The sequence below is a fragment of the Choloepus didactylus genome, chromosome 6, assembly GCF_015220235.1.
Source record: "Choloepus didactylus isolate mChoDid1 chromosome 6, mChoDid1.pri, whole genome shotgun sequence".
NCBI classification, from domain to species: domain Eukaryota; kingdom Metazoa; phylum Chordata; class Mammalia; order Pilosa; family Megalonychidae; genus Choloepus; species Choloepus didactylus.
In genome coordinates, this window is record NC_051312.1 from 10344015 (window position 1) to 10356293 (window position 12279).

At 58.4% G+C, this 12279-nt stretch overlaps 2 protein-coding genes across 6 annotated transcripts; one reads left to right on the forward strand and one right to left on the reverse strand.

Moving 5' to 3' along the window:
• NAALADL1 (N-acetylated alpha-linked acidic dipeptidase like 1) lies at positions 1–9215 on the forward strand. 4 transcript variants are annotated; one of them, XM_037838466.1, is made up of 18 exons: positions 1–240; positions 325–497; positions 586–707; positions 1019–1141; positions 1960–2243; positions 2337–2441; positions 3149–3234; positions 3335–3454; positions 6019–6104; positions 6189–6252; positions 6336–6403; positions 6594–6685; positions 6770–6860; positions 7562–7643; positions 7726–7899; positions 7973–8060; positions 8175–8267; positions 8576–9215. In XM_037838466.1, the coding sequence occupies exons 1-18, from the start codon at positions 41–43 to the stop codon at positions 8763–8765; spliced, it is 2241 nt and encodes a 746-aa protein (XP_037694394.1). In that variant the 5' UTR covers positions 1–40; the 3' UTR covers positions 8766–9215. The 4 variants fall into 4 exon arrangements, 2 of the variants coding, with proteins under 2 accessions (XP_037694394.1, XP_037694395.1); XR_005217342.1 differs by lacking the exon at positions 8576–9215 and having other exon boundaries at positions 7533–7643; XM_037838467.1 differs by lacking the exon at positions 586–707 and having other exon boundaries at positions 98–240.
• On the reverse strand, positions 9195–11644 carry SAC3D1 (SAC3 domain containing 1). Of its 2 annotated transcripts, none has more exons than XM_037838469.1 (3): positions 11520–11644; positions 10723–11303; positions 9195–9770 (listed from the first exon to the last, which is right to left on the reverse strand). In XM_037838469.1, exons 2-3 carry the CDS (start codon positions 11294–11296, stop codon positions 9268–9270), a joined length of 1077 nt encoding a protein of 358 aa, XP_037694397.1. In that variant the 5' UTR covers positions 11297–11303; positions 11520–11644; the 3' UTR covers positions 9195–9267. The 2 variants fall into 2 exon arrangements, with proteins under 2 accessions (XP_037694397.1, XP_037694396.1); XM_037838468.1 differs by having other exon boundaries at positions 11495–11591.
• Positions 11645–12279: the final 635 nt, after the last annotated feature.

The following is a 12279-nucleotide window of genomic DNA, read 5'->3' on the forward strand; positions in this document are numbered from 1 at the left end:
CCCCAACCAGGGACACTCCAGCCGGCCACGACTCTGCAACATGCACTGGGCAAAAGTGCTAGGGGGGCTGGTGGGGGCCGCTGTCTTCCTGGGGCTGGGGATCATTCTGGGCCACTTCGCCATCCCCAAAGAGTCTGACTCGCCCGCCCCCAGCACCTCAGCCCGCCAGGACCTGGACCTGGAGATCCTGGAGACCGTCATGAAGCAGCTGGAGGCCAACAGGATCCGTGAGAATCTGAGGTGAGAGGCCTGTCCGTCTGCCTCTCCCAGTGGCCAGAGACACCCCCATTTCTGACCCGGACTCTCCCTCTCTGCACCCTGCAGAGAACTCTCCAGGGAGCCACACCTGGCCTCCAGTCCCCGCGATGAGGCCCTGGTGCAGGTCCTGCTGCAGCGCTGGAGGGACCCCACATCTGGCCTGGACGCGGCCGAGGCCCCCAAGTACGAGGTGCTGCTCTCCTTCCCCAGCCCGGAGCAGCCCAACCACGTGGCCGTTGGTGAGACCTGGGAAGGCCGGGGTGGAGGGAGACGTGGCTGGAGTGGCGGGGCTGCTGGGGCCAGCCCTGACACATCCCCCCCCAACAGTGGCCCCCGACGGCAACATCCTCTTCTCCTGCCGCCAGAGCGAGGAGAATCTGACTGGGGAGCAGGGGGGGCCTGAAGTGGTGCCACCCTATGCCGCCTACGCTCCCCCGGGGACCCCGCAGGTGGGCCTAGGACACCCCCACCCCACCGCCAGGGCCCGGCTCCTACTAGCTCCCACCCCAGCTTCTCCCCACCCCGACCCAGGGGCATCTGAGGAAAAGTATCTCAGATGTACACCCCACTGCTACTCCTTTCCTCCATCACTTAGTCATTCAACAAACACTGGTGGACCCTGTTCAAGGCCGGGGCTGATCCAGGGCACAGGGACACAGAGGAGGCGTGTGGGGAAGCAGAATCTAAATCCTTCCGTCTCCTTTCCCCTCCCCACCTCTCCCTGGGCCCGGCTCTGAGAATCTCCTCCCCTTGGAACCAGGGCCTCCTCGTCTACGCCAACCAGGGCACAGAAGAAGACTTTAAGGAGCTACAGAGTCAGAACATCACGCTCAATGGCACCATCGCCCTCACCCGATATGGGGGCACAGGGCGTGGGGCCAAGGTGAACAGGAGTTCCCCGGGCCGGCCGGGACCTGGGGTGGGGAGAGGAGAAAGTGAGGTGGAGGGGAAGGAGCAGTGCTGATGTTACACGCCTCAGGAGTGGCAGCCCTGGGCTGGGCTGAGGCAGAAAAGCTGAGCTCTGTTCAGCTGTACCCCTGACTTGCTGTGTGACTTTGGGTTCCTCCCCCAACCTCTCTGAGCCTTAGAAAATTTTTAAAAGGGGGGAGGGACAAAATTTCCAGCTTTGATATTCCTGCGAGGTAGCGCTTCTGAATATTTAACATACATTCCTCCTGTTACCCCCTTCTTGCTTTCTTTCAATTAGAATGTTTGACTACGTGTCACATGCCTATGGTTCCAAAAATTTTTTCTAATATAAAAAGGCAAAGAATGCAAAATTCATCTTTAATGCCATTCCCCAGATGGGTAACCACTTTTATTAGTTTATGGACTATCTATCCAGAGTTTTCTTTTTCAAAGGAGCACATAAAAATATATATTCTTATTTTCTTCCCTTTGCAAATGAAAATAGCATACTAACCCACTGTTCCGAGCCATGCTTTTCTTTTACTGCAATACCTTTTTCACCTTAAACTGTGTCCTTGTTCTTTTCTATGTCTGCATAGTATTCTGTGGTGTGCTGTCCTGTAATTTATTTAGCCAGTTCCCAGAGAGAAGCTTCCCGCATTGGTTTGTAGCAACCAACACTGCAGTAAATGCCTTATGCAAGCACCATCTGGCCCATGGGAGGAAGGAAGGAAGGAGCAGGAAGTGTCCCCTCCCTGCCCCTCTCCCCATGGGCTCCTCTGTCCCCCACAGGCCGTGAATGCTGCCAAACATGGGGTGGCTGGGGTGCTGGTGTACACAGACCCTGCCGACATCAACGACGGCCAGAGCTTACCCAACCAGACCTTCCCGCACAGCTGGGGCCTGCCTCCCTCCGGGGTGGAGCGAGGCAGCTACTATGAGTATTTTGGGGATCCCCTGACTCCCTACCTTCCGGCCCACCCCTCCTCCTTCCGCCTGGACCCTGCTGATGCCTCCGGGTTTCCCCCAATTCCCACACAGCCCATTGGCTTTGAGGATGCACAACGCCTGCTCTGGTGAGCTTGTATCTTGGGGTCTCCTGCTCACCCCCCAGTGACCCCCAAATTTCAATGCCCACATCCATCTGAAGGGCCTCCCTTCCTCCCCAGTAACCTCGGGGGAGCCTCAGCACCGACTGCCTGGCAGGGGGCCCTGGGCTGTGACTACAAATTGGGACCCGGCTTCCGGTCTGGTGGCAACTTCACAGAAGGCAGGTGAGGTGGGGCCATCTCCCCCTGTCCCCCAACTCTCCTCTCCTCTCCCCTTGTGTTCTTCCCCCACCCTGGGTTTATCCTCTTCCCACTTCCAGGTCTGGCCTTTCCCCTTCTCCTCTCTCCCAACCTATTCTCTCCACTCCAAAATATCCGTCTTGTCTTTGGACAAGCGGTGACACAGGTGAGTGGTCTCCCCCACCCTCCCACGTCATCTCGGACCTCCACACTCTGCTACAACCCTGCTGCCCCCTTCCTCAAACACGCTGAGCCCGTTCTGAAGTCAGGGCCTCTGCACTCGCTGTTCCCTCTGCTGGGAAGCCTGCACTCCTGCCCCTCCCAGCCTGCCTGCCCCAGGTCTCTTCCAGCATCTTCTTAGCTTCCTTCTGGGCCCTTTATACCTCTGCAAGAGCGTGAAGCCCCAGGAGGGCCGGGAACGCATCTGTCTCTTCCTCGCCCAGAGCCTCGCCCAGTGACGGGCGTCCCCTAAGTGCCTGCTGAGTTTTTACTGGGTGAGTGGGTGAACAAGTGAGTGAATGGAAAGGAGACTTGGAACCAGAAGATCTGGGCTCCAGCCTTGCTGCCGCTCCTGGTACTTCGGCACAGGGGAACTTGCCAGGCCCCATCCCCTCTCTGGTCTCAGTTTCTCCTGGACAGGGCGGGAGGAGTGGGCAGCTCCAAGGCTCTCACTGCACCTTCGCTGCCCCCAGCCAGGTGAACGTGAGCGTGCACAACCGCCTGGAGCTGCGCAACTCCTCCAACGTCCTGGGCATCATCCACGGGGCCGTGGAGCCTGGTGAGCAGCCTCCTCATGGCTCTCGGTGTCCCCAGTGCCCTGGCTGGCCCCGTCCAGCACCCACCTCCCTGGTTCTCTGACCTTCTGCTCATCCGGCCAGACCGCTATGTGCTGTATGGGAACCACCGGGACAGCTGGGTGCACGGGGCCGTGGACCCCAGCAGTGGCACCGCTGTCCTCCTGGAGCTTTCCCGTGTCCTGGGGACCATGCTGAAGAAGGGTGAGCCCCCACGGCCAGCCCCGTCCAGTGACTCTTCCCCCGGGAGGTCACCTCCAGCCCACTCTTTCCCAAGCTTGTCCTGTCCCACTTCCTTTCTCCTGGTCTTCAGTAACTTGTGCCGAGCCTGATGGTCCTGGGGGGGGGAAGAGGTACCTAGGCCAGTGGGGTCCAGGGACCGGGCTGCAGATTGGTTCATTCCATGCACTCCAAGAGCCCCTGGGCACCTTGCAGGGAGCTAGGCCCAGGATGCCCAGCTGGGGCAGGGACAAGGGACCATCGTGGACTCAACAAACGTGTCGGGTCTCGCATTCCTACTATGTGCCAACCCAGTTCAAGGCACCAGAGATGCCACGGTGAACACACAAAGTCACTGCATGTTGTGACAACTGCAATGTGTGCTATGAAGAAAAAAATATCCAAGGTGCTTTCGAGGCAGAAGCAGGACCTCGGGGAGGCCCTCTCTGTGCACGTGGCATTGTCGCATTTCAGTGCTGCAGGGAAGGACGGAGGTGGGCACTCCAGATAGAGGGCACGGGGGCAGGAAGGAGGATGCAGCTGGAAAGGAGGATGGCAGCCTGGCCGGGGTGGCAGAGCAGGCAGGCCAGGCCATGGGGACTGCCAGGCCAGTTGGGTGGCATAGTTACAGTCCAAGGGCAGTGGGAAGCTGGTGAAGGATTTTAATCAGATGACATGATTGAGTCCAAATCTTAAAAACCATTTCCTCCACTGCCAAGTGGAGAAGGGCTGGGGAGGCAGGGCCTGTGTGGAGGGACTAGTTAGAGCCACTGTCCCTATGGCTGGGAGGGACCGCAAGGGGCTTGGACCAGGGTGGGACAGTGGAGAGGGGTTCGAACATTCAAGAGACAGTCCACAGCCTTGGGGTATGCCGGCTCTGGAGGTGAGAGAGAGGGCGAGTGAAGGGTCCACGTTTTTCCGACTTCAGTCTGAGCAGCTCAGTTTTGTGGCTTGGCCGTTTATCAGAAATAAAACAGATCAGAGGGCAGATCTGGGGGGAGGAAGGTGAATTTTGTTCTTCATGTATTGATTTCGAGGTGTCTGAGAGACATTCAAGGGGAGAGGGCAAACAGGCAGCTGAAGGTACCACTTGCAGGTCAGAAGAGACTAGATTTAAACTGGCAAACTGGTGGCTTAACTGGCATGAGAAGCCATGTACGGCTGCCATCAACCTTGAAGGATCTTGGTAGTGAGTAAGCCTGGGCTTTTCACTACCCTTTGGTAGTGCAGGGATTTATGTCTTTTTCTTTTTTTAAGCATCTTATTTGAAATAATTTCAGACTCATAAAGAGTTGCAAAAACAATACAAAGAATCCATGTATGCTTTTCAACCTGACACTGAATATTAATGTTTGACCACATTTGCTTTCTAATATCTATTTATATTAGATATTAGAAATATTTGAAAGTAAGTCACAGAAATGCTGCCCCTTTACCCCTAAACACATCACTGTGTATTTCCTAAAAATAAGGACATTCTCTTTCATAACCACAGTACGATGAGCTGAGTCAGGAAATGAACAATTTTGCCAAGTGTCCCTTTAATGACCTTTATAGCAATAGGATAAAACATTTTCTGGTTCAGGATCCTGTCTTGTTAGTCTCCTTTAACCTGGAATCGTTCTTCAGCCTTTCTTTGTCTTTCATGATCTTGACATTATCTTCCAGAACGTCCCTCACTTTGAGTTTGTCAGAGGTTTCCATGATTAGATTCAGATTATGCATTTCGGGCAGGAATAAGTGCAGGAATTTCTTGTGGCAAGCATGGCATCGTTTTATCATTTTTAAAAAATTTGGTTTCGAGCAAAAGGCTGAGGAGTGATCAAAGGCAGCTAAGCTGCGCCCAAGGTGGGAAGCATGGGGTGGTGTGGGGGCAAGGACAGAGTCTGCAGGTACCGGTGCCTGGCTGTGAGGGGGCAGGCAGAGCTTCCGGGGCCTCTGGAGGTGGCCAGTGACAGTGGCAAGAGCAGTGTCGTCATGGAGGCTGGAGAAGGAGGCCAGGCTGCAGGATGCTATGAGAGGCCGGGTGTGGCAGTGCTTAAGCCCCTGAACTCTGAAGCCCAATGCTTGGATTTGAACCCGGGCTCTGTTGCTCACCAGCTGTGTGACCCTGGGGAAGTCATGTAACCCCTTAACTGTCAAATGGTGATATTAACAGTACCTCTCTCAAGGGGTTGCAGTGAGGATTGATTTAATACGGATAGAGCCCTGGGGGAACATTTCTATTTTATCACCACGTGAAGAAGGTTAGGGGTGGGTTTTGGTGCACAGGGCTCATGGAAGCCAGAGCTGGGGTGGAGGGTCTGAAGTCTTCACAGAGTAAGGCAGGCAGACTGCAGAAGGGACCACATGACCGATGGAGGTTGATATTGAGGCTTCAAAGCAGAGGAGGGAGGCTCCGGGGGGCCTGGCTGAGGGAGGGGAGTGTGTGTGCCAGGACCGAGGGTCATCCGCCATCGGCTCCTTCCAGCTCTCCCCTCCCCTCCACGCCCCCAACCTTTTCCGAGCCACCCCACAGAACCCGGAGGCCCTTTTATCCCCCTCCGCAGGCACTTGGCGTCCCCGCAGATCCATCGTGTTTGCGAGCTGGGGGGCCGAGGAATTTGGGCTCATTGGCTCCACCGAGTTCGCGGAGGTGGGCGAGGCCGGCAGGGTCGGGGAGGGAGGAGGGCGCCCGGGGCCGGGCAGCGCGGGGCTGACACGGCCCCTGCCACCGCAGGAGTTCTTCAACAAGCTGCAGGAGCGCACAGTGGCCTACATCAACGTGGACATCTCGGTGTTTGGTATGAGGGGGCAGGGCCGGCCGGGGGGCGGGTTGGTAGTGGAAGAAGCGGGGGCCCGAGATCTTTCTCTGCCCCTCGCACAGCCAATGCCAGCCTGAGAGCGCAGGGGACGCCCCCGGTCCAGAGCGTCATCTTCTCCGCAGCCAAACAGGTCGCGGCTGACAATGAATGGGGCGGGCCCAGATGGAGTGGGCGGGGCTAAGGCTTTGGGACCGGCCGAGGGCTAGACTGAGGGTGGGCGGGGACGAGACGGAAGGGGCGGGAAGGGGGCGGGCCCTGCGGTGGGGGCTAGGGCGGGGCGCTATGGGCCCCACCCGAGGCTGGAGGCCCTTCTGGTCCAGATCCAGGCCCCAGACCCCAGCGACCTCAGCATCTACGACAACTGGATCCGCTACTTCAACCGTAGCAGCCCGGTGTACGGCGTGGTCCCCAGGTGAGTCCAGGGCCGGGACAGGGGCCGCCGCTAGGGTGGCCGGCACAACACCCTCCAACCTGGCCCTTCTCCTCCTCCCCGCAGCCTGGGCTCTCTGGTTGCCGGCAGCGACTATGCTCCCTTCATTCATTACCTGGGCATCTCCTCCATGGACCTCGCCTACACCTATGACCGGGTGAGTGGGTGCCCCTCCGTCCCCACTTTGGTTCCTTGCTCCAGGAGACATTCCCTTCCTTTGGGCTGCTCTGCTGCAGACTCAAGAGGGCTCCATCACTCAGTAGCTGTGTTACCTCAGCTAAATTTCTTAATCTCTCTTAGAATCCACGCTATTTTATCAAATTTAAAATACCACTGATTGTCGAATGCGTCTTTATTTTATGCACTATTCAGAAGGGAAAAAAAAACTGCCAATTATTTGCATGACATCGACTATAAAAAGCATTCTGATTTCAGAGATCTTAAAAATGCAAAGACACGTATGTCAGAATTGATGCAACAATGGCATAAATGAGTTTAATCTGCTCCATGGCACTGGCGTGAGGGTGAAATGGAAGGACGGACACAGAATGCCCAGCCTGTGTCTCCTTTTTGATGCTTCAAAAAGCCCTTCCACCCCTCCCGGCCACCCAGCTCCCGGGTGGAGGAGCTGGCATTTGAACCCCCATCTAACTCCAAAGCCACACTCTTCTTCCTCACGTGAAACTGGCACCAGCCCAGCTATGCCGGTTACCTAACCTCTCTGAGCCTCAGTTTCCTCCTTTAAAGTGAAATTCTAGAACTTACCTCATGGAAACAGCGAGGACTGAATTGAGATAATGCTCGCACTTCTCCCACTTCCCATCCCAAGCCCATGGCCCCTGGCCCTTGTCACCCCAGAGCAAGACCTCGGCCCGGATCTACCCCACCTACCACACCGCCTTTGACACCTTTGGTTACATGGACAAATTCTTGGACCCTGGTGAGGAGAGGCACAGGGGCATTCTGGGGTTGGAGCAGGAAGGGCTGAGGACTAAGCCCTGGTCTTGCCCCCTTCCCTGCAGGTTTCAGCAGTCACCAAGCAGTGGCCCGCACAGCGGGAAGCGTGCTTCTCCGGCTCAGTGACAGCCTCTTCTTGCCCCTTAATGTCAGTGACTACAGCGAGACCCTCCACAGCTTCCTGCAGGCTGCCCAGCAGGACCTCGGGGACCTGTTGCAGACGCACAATATCAGCCTGGGTACGGAATCCCCAACACTGAGGCCTGGGGAGCCTTGCACCCCTAAGCCTAAATCGCTGGCTGTCCCCCACAGAGCCGCTGGTGACTGCAGTGGAGAAGTTTGAAGAGGCAGCTGCAGCCTTGAACCAACGCATATCAGCAGCACAGAAGGACAACCCTGAGTGAGCAAGGGCAGCGGGTGGGTGTCTGGGAGGGCAGGGTCTAGGGCAGGGCGCCACCAGGGGGGCGGCTGTGCTGCTGGCTCCAAGGTGACGTGTAAGTCCCGCCTCTCCCAGCCCCCTGCAGGTCCGGATGCTCAATGACCAGATGATGCTCTTGGAACGAACCTTCCTGAACCCAAGAGCTTTCCCAGAGGAACGCTACTACAGGTGAGCCTGACCCAGGGCCCCTGGGAGTTACCAAAGGATGGAGTGAATCATGGCCTGAAAGAGGGGTATCAGAGCTCTACTGCCTTTACAGCCCAGCCCAGCCTCATGGGACAGACGGGGAGGCAAATCATAAAGGTCACTCATGAGCTGGGACTGGATCCTCCATCTCCTCTTACCAGTGCTGCTGAGCCAGCCCCGGCTTTTAGACATGGCTTGTGTCTAGCTGTAAACCAGAACTGAGCCTGATCAAGGCACTGGTGCCCCCCTCCTGGCCCCAGCTGATCCTCCTCAACCCATTTCCCCATCAGCCACGTGCTCTGGGCACCCCGCCACACAAGCTCCATAGCCACATTTCCAGGCCTGGCCAATGCCTGCTCCCAGGCCAAGGACATGCCCCACGGATCTGCAGCCTGGGCTGAAGTGCAGCGGCAGCTCAGTATCCTGGTGACGGCCCTGGAGGGGGCAGCAGCCACTCTGAGGCCTGTGGCTGACCTCTGACTCCAGCCCTCTTTCTTCAGCAACCCCCACCCACATCTGTCCCAACCCTCTCCCACCCCAGTCTTCTTGGAGTGTGCCCCAATCTCCTCTGAGGCCAGTAGAGGGCACCACCATGGCACTCTCTCAAGTCTCTGAGGCAACAGCTGAGGAGAGTGACAAACTCTAAATGACACCCCCCCCCCAACCATCCTGGCTTTTGGTGAGCAGAGGGTGGAGGACGGCAAAAGCACAAACTTCCCTCAGTGGGGGGAAGGATGAGATGGAATGCCAACCTTCAGTGCCAACTTGGGGATCACCAAGGCCACTTCTCAGGGACCAGCAGGAAACCAAGGCCCAGGGTCGAAAGGGATCTGCCCAGTCTGGGTTTCTCCCCACCATGCCCTTCCAGTGTCTCAACTCTCCCCCAAATAAATAAAGCCTAGCCATCAGTCCTTATAAAACAAACTCCTTTTATGGTCTGAGAATCAGAACAAAGGACAGAGAGGGCACCTTACCCCTGGGCTCATGTGGGGTGCTTGGATCTGTCCACTCCCTCATCTTCCTCCTCTGCCATGACCACCTCCTCCAGGGTGTGTTCCCCAAGTTTGCTGCCCACCAATAGGCCGCAGGTCCCGGCAGGTGGCAACCCCTCCTCAGTGAAGCGACCCCTCAGGAACACGACGCTCTCCTCCGCATGCATGGGCAGCCCGTGGGCCTGGCACAGGTCCCGCGCTTCCTCGAGCCCATCCAGGGCCAATAGGCGCACCACGAAGCTCAGGGGCAAAGCCTGACCCTTGGGAGTGCTCAGGGCCCGAGCGAGGCGGGCCAGGGCTCCGCGGCGGGCATGGCCCACGTGGCAACGCACGGCGCAGCTCTGCAGGTAGGGCAGGGTCCGGAGCAGACGGAAGAGGCGAGCGGCGTTGCCCTCGCGGAAGGCGGCGTCCACTGCCAGAGCCCTGCGCAGAGACGGGCAGGCGCGCAGGGCCGCGGGCAGCTGCAGGACCTCGTGCAGGGCCGCCGTGGAGCCTGGCAGGGTGGGAGTCCAGGGTGAGAACTCGGCGGTCCTTCCGAGATCAAGCCCACCTCCCAGGCTGGCCCCTTCGGCCCCACCTACCTACCCCACCGCTCGGATCCTCCGACCGGCGCACCTCCTGACCCCGCCCACCGCGCGCTCCGGCCACGCCCACTCTGCCTCCACCGCGCGCAGCCCGCAGGCCAAGTCACTTTCGCTATCGGCTGGATCCCACTTCTTAAAGGGATGCCGGCAGTTCCAGATCTCCTTCAGGATCCTCATAACACCGAAGTGGGCAGTGTTTGCGGATGGGGGACTAAGGCCCAGATAATTTCAAGACTGGTCTGAGATTGTCTTGGAGTTGGCACTGGCCTAACCCCAAATTCAAGTTCCCCACCCTTTCTCCACTGCCTGGCGGCACCCTACAGATGCAGGAGCCGGCTCTACCACACCTTCTCCGCCTGGGAGGGCCATTTCTTCGAGGAGACTCTGCCCCTGACTCCCAGGGGAATCACGGACACTAGAATCTCGGGTCACTCTTGTAAACTGGGGCTTCTGACCCATTAGGGGGTAGTGAAGCCAACAGCATTTTCTTATACGGAAAGGACCTACTGTCTTGAAACTTATGTCTCGGGCACATATATTCTGGTTGCTTTGCAACGCTGGGAGTGGAGATTTGAAAAACCTAGAAAACCACTACGCCAACTCCCCCGTTCCAAAACCGTCCCTTTCATGTCTATTGCTGAGAAAACCGAGAGAAGGGAAGGGACAGGGCTGTGGTCACTCATCGGGGCTTGGTGGATCTTGTGCATTGACTTGACACACATTTACGAAGTGCCTCCAACTGCCCCGGGCAAGGAGCTCACGGTGGAAGTTTAAGGCTTCTCCTTGCTTCGCGGGCCTCCACTGTTCTCATGGAGGGCCCCGGTCCCTGCGCTCTGCCCCGCCGCCGAATCACAGACTCACCCAGGTTATAGAGCAGGAATAGGCCCTGGAAGGCCGCCTGGCGGGGGTGCGGTCCGGCGCCCCGCGCGTAGCAGCGCCGCAGCGAGCCGAAGCTCTCCTGCACCTGGGCCTGCAGCAGCGCCGGGTCCGCGGGCCCACGCGCCGAGTCGGGCCCCAGCCGCGCCACCACGGCCAGCAGCGTGGCCAGCGCCGCCTCCAGCACCGCGACCGCCTCGGTGCCGTCCGCGCCCTGCAGCGCCAGGTCCAGCCGCACGGCGCGCAGCCGGTCCGCCACGAAGCCGGCCACCTCTGCGCGGGACGCGTCGAGGCGCTCGGCCACCTCGCTGGCCAGGTAGCGCACGGTGGTCAGCAGCACGGGCGGCGGCCGCAGCTGGCTGGGCGGGGGCCGGGGCTTGCCGGCGGCCGGCCGGCTGTACTCCTTCACGGCGCGCTGCGGGTCGGCCCGGGCCCGGTCCCCGCAGTTCCCCGGCGCTACCTCGAAGCGGTGAAGGCGGCGCTCCCGTTCGCGCTGAGTGCGCTCGGCGGCCGGGCACATGTCCGGGCACGTGCCCACGGGCAGCTCGCAGCCGGGCATGGGAGGGCTGCGGGGAGAGGGCCGGCGCTCAGCATCCGGGGAACAGCGGCGGCCACTCGCCCCATTCTGCGGACGGCCACACGGAGGCCGGCGGGGGCGGGACTGGGCAGGGCTCGCCCGGCTGATCCTACCAGCCTGGGCCGCCCGCGTCCCCGCGGGACCCTCGCCACCCGACCCCGCCCAGCGCCTTCCTCTCACCCGGCCTGGTCGCCTCCCACCAGACCTTGAGTCGGCCTCCCAAGATGCCCGGCGTTGTAGTCCAGCTCCGCCGCCGCCACTCGCGTGCTCACGCCGCGCCAACGTCCCCAAGATGCACTGCGCCCAGCCTCAGGCTCCGGGGTTAGTGTTCCTAAACGTAGTTGGGGCCACTCCCATGATGCACCGGTTTGTAGTCTCTTTCGCAACCAATCGCTTTGCAGACGGGGCACCGCCCCGCCTTCCCGCCCCTCTCCTTGGCTGAGCCTTCGCTCTTTGGCCTTGGGCCCCCCAAAATGGGTACCCCCACTTTGGTACCCTTTCCATCATCTCTTTCCCCTAAATAACCTAGCTTTAGTGGCCTTACTGCCATCCTCCGCTCTGTTTCTCTGGAGACTCTTGTCCCCATTTTCTAGACCAGGGGTCTGCAAACTTTTTCTATGAAGAGCCAGATAGTAAATGTTTTAGGATCGCGGGACACATGGTCTCTGTCGCATCTAAGCATCTAATCACCTCCGCGGGCGTAGCGCCAAAGCAGCCACAGACATGAGCTGTCTTCCAATAAAATTTTACTTAAAAACACTTAAATTTCATATCACTTTCACCTGTTAGTAAATATTATTCTTTGGATTTTTTTTTCAATCATTAAAAGATGTTAGTCCATTCTTAGCTCCTAAGCTGTTAAAAAAAAAAAAAAAAAAAAAAAAAAGTGGTGGGCCAGCTCCAGCCACAGGCTATAGTTTGCAGACCCCTGTTCTGGGCCAGGAAACTGGTGGTTTAGCAACCAG

Bases quoted from the DNA above. Each gene is read 5' to 3' on its own strand.
- NAALADL1 (XM_037838466.1), top strand. From the start codon at position 41: ATGCACTGGGCAAAAGTGCTAGGGGGGCTGGTGGGGGCCGCTGTCTTC. The intron at 241-324 runs GTGAGAGGCCTG...TGCACCCTGCAG, and splicing joins AGGATCCGTGAGAATCTGAG to AGAACTCTCCAGGGAGCCAC. The intron at 3,455-6,018 runs GTGAGCCCCCAC...CCCCCTCCGCAG, and splicing joins GGGGACCATGCTGAAGAAGG to GCACTTGGCGTCCCCGCAGA.
- SAC3D1 (XM_037838469.1), bottom strand. From the start codon at position 11,296: ATGCCCGGCTGCGAGCTGCCCGTGGGCACGTGCCCGGACATGTGCCCG. The intron at 9,771-10,722 runs GTGAGTCTGTGA...CCACCCTGCCAG, and splicing joins ATTCCTGCTCTATAACCTGG to GCTCCACGGCGGCCCTGCAC.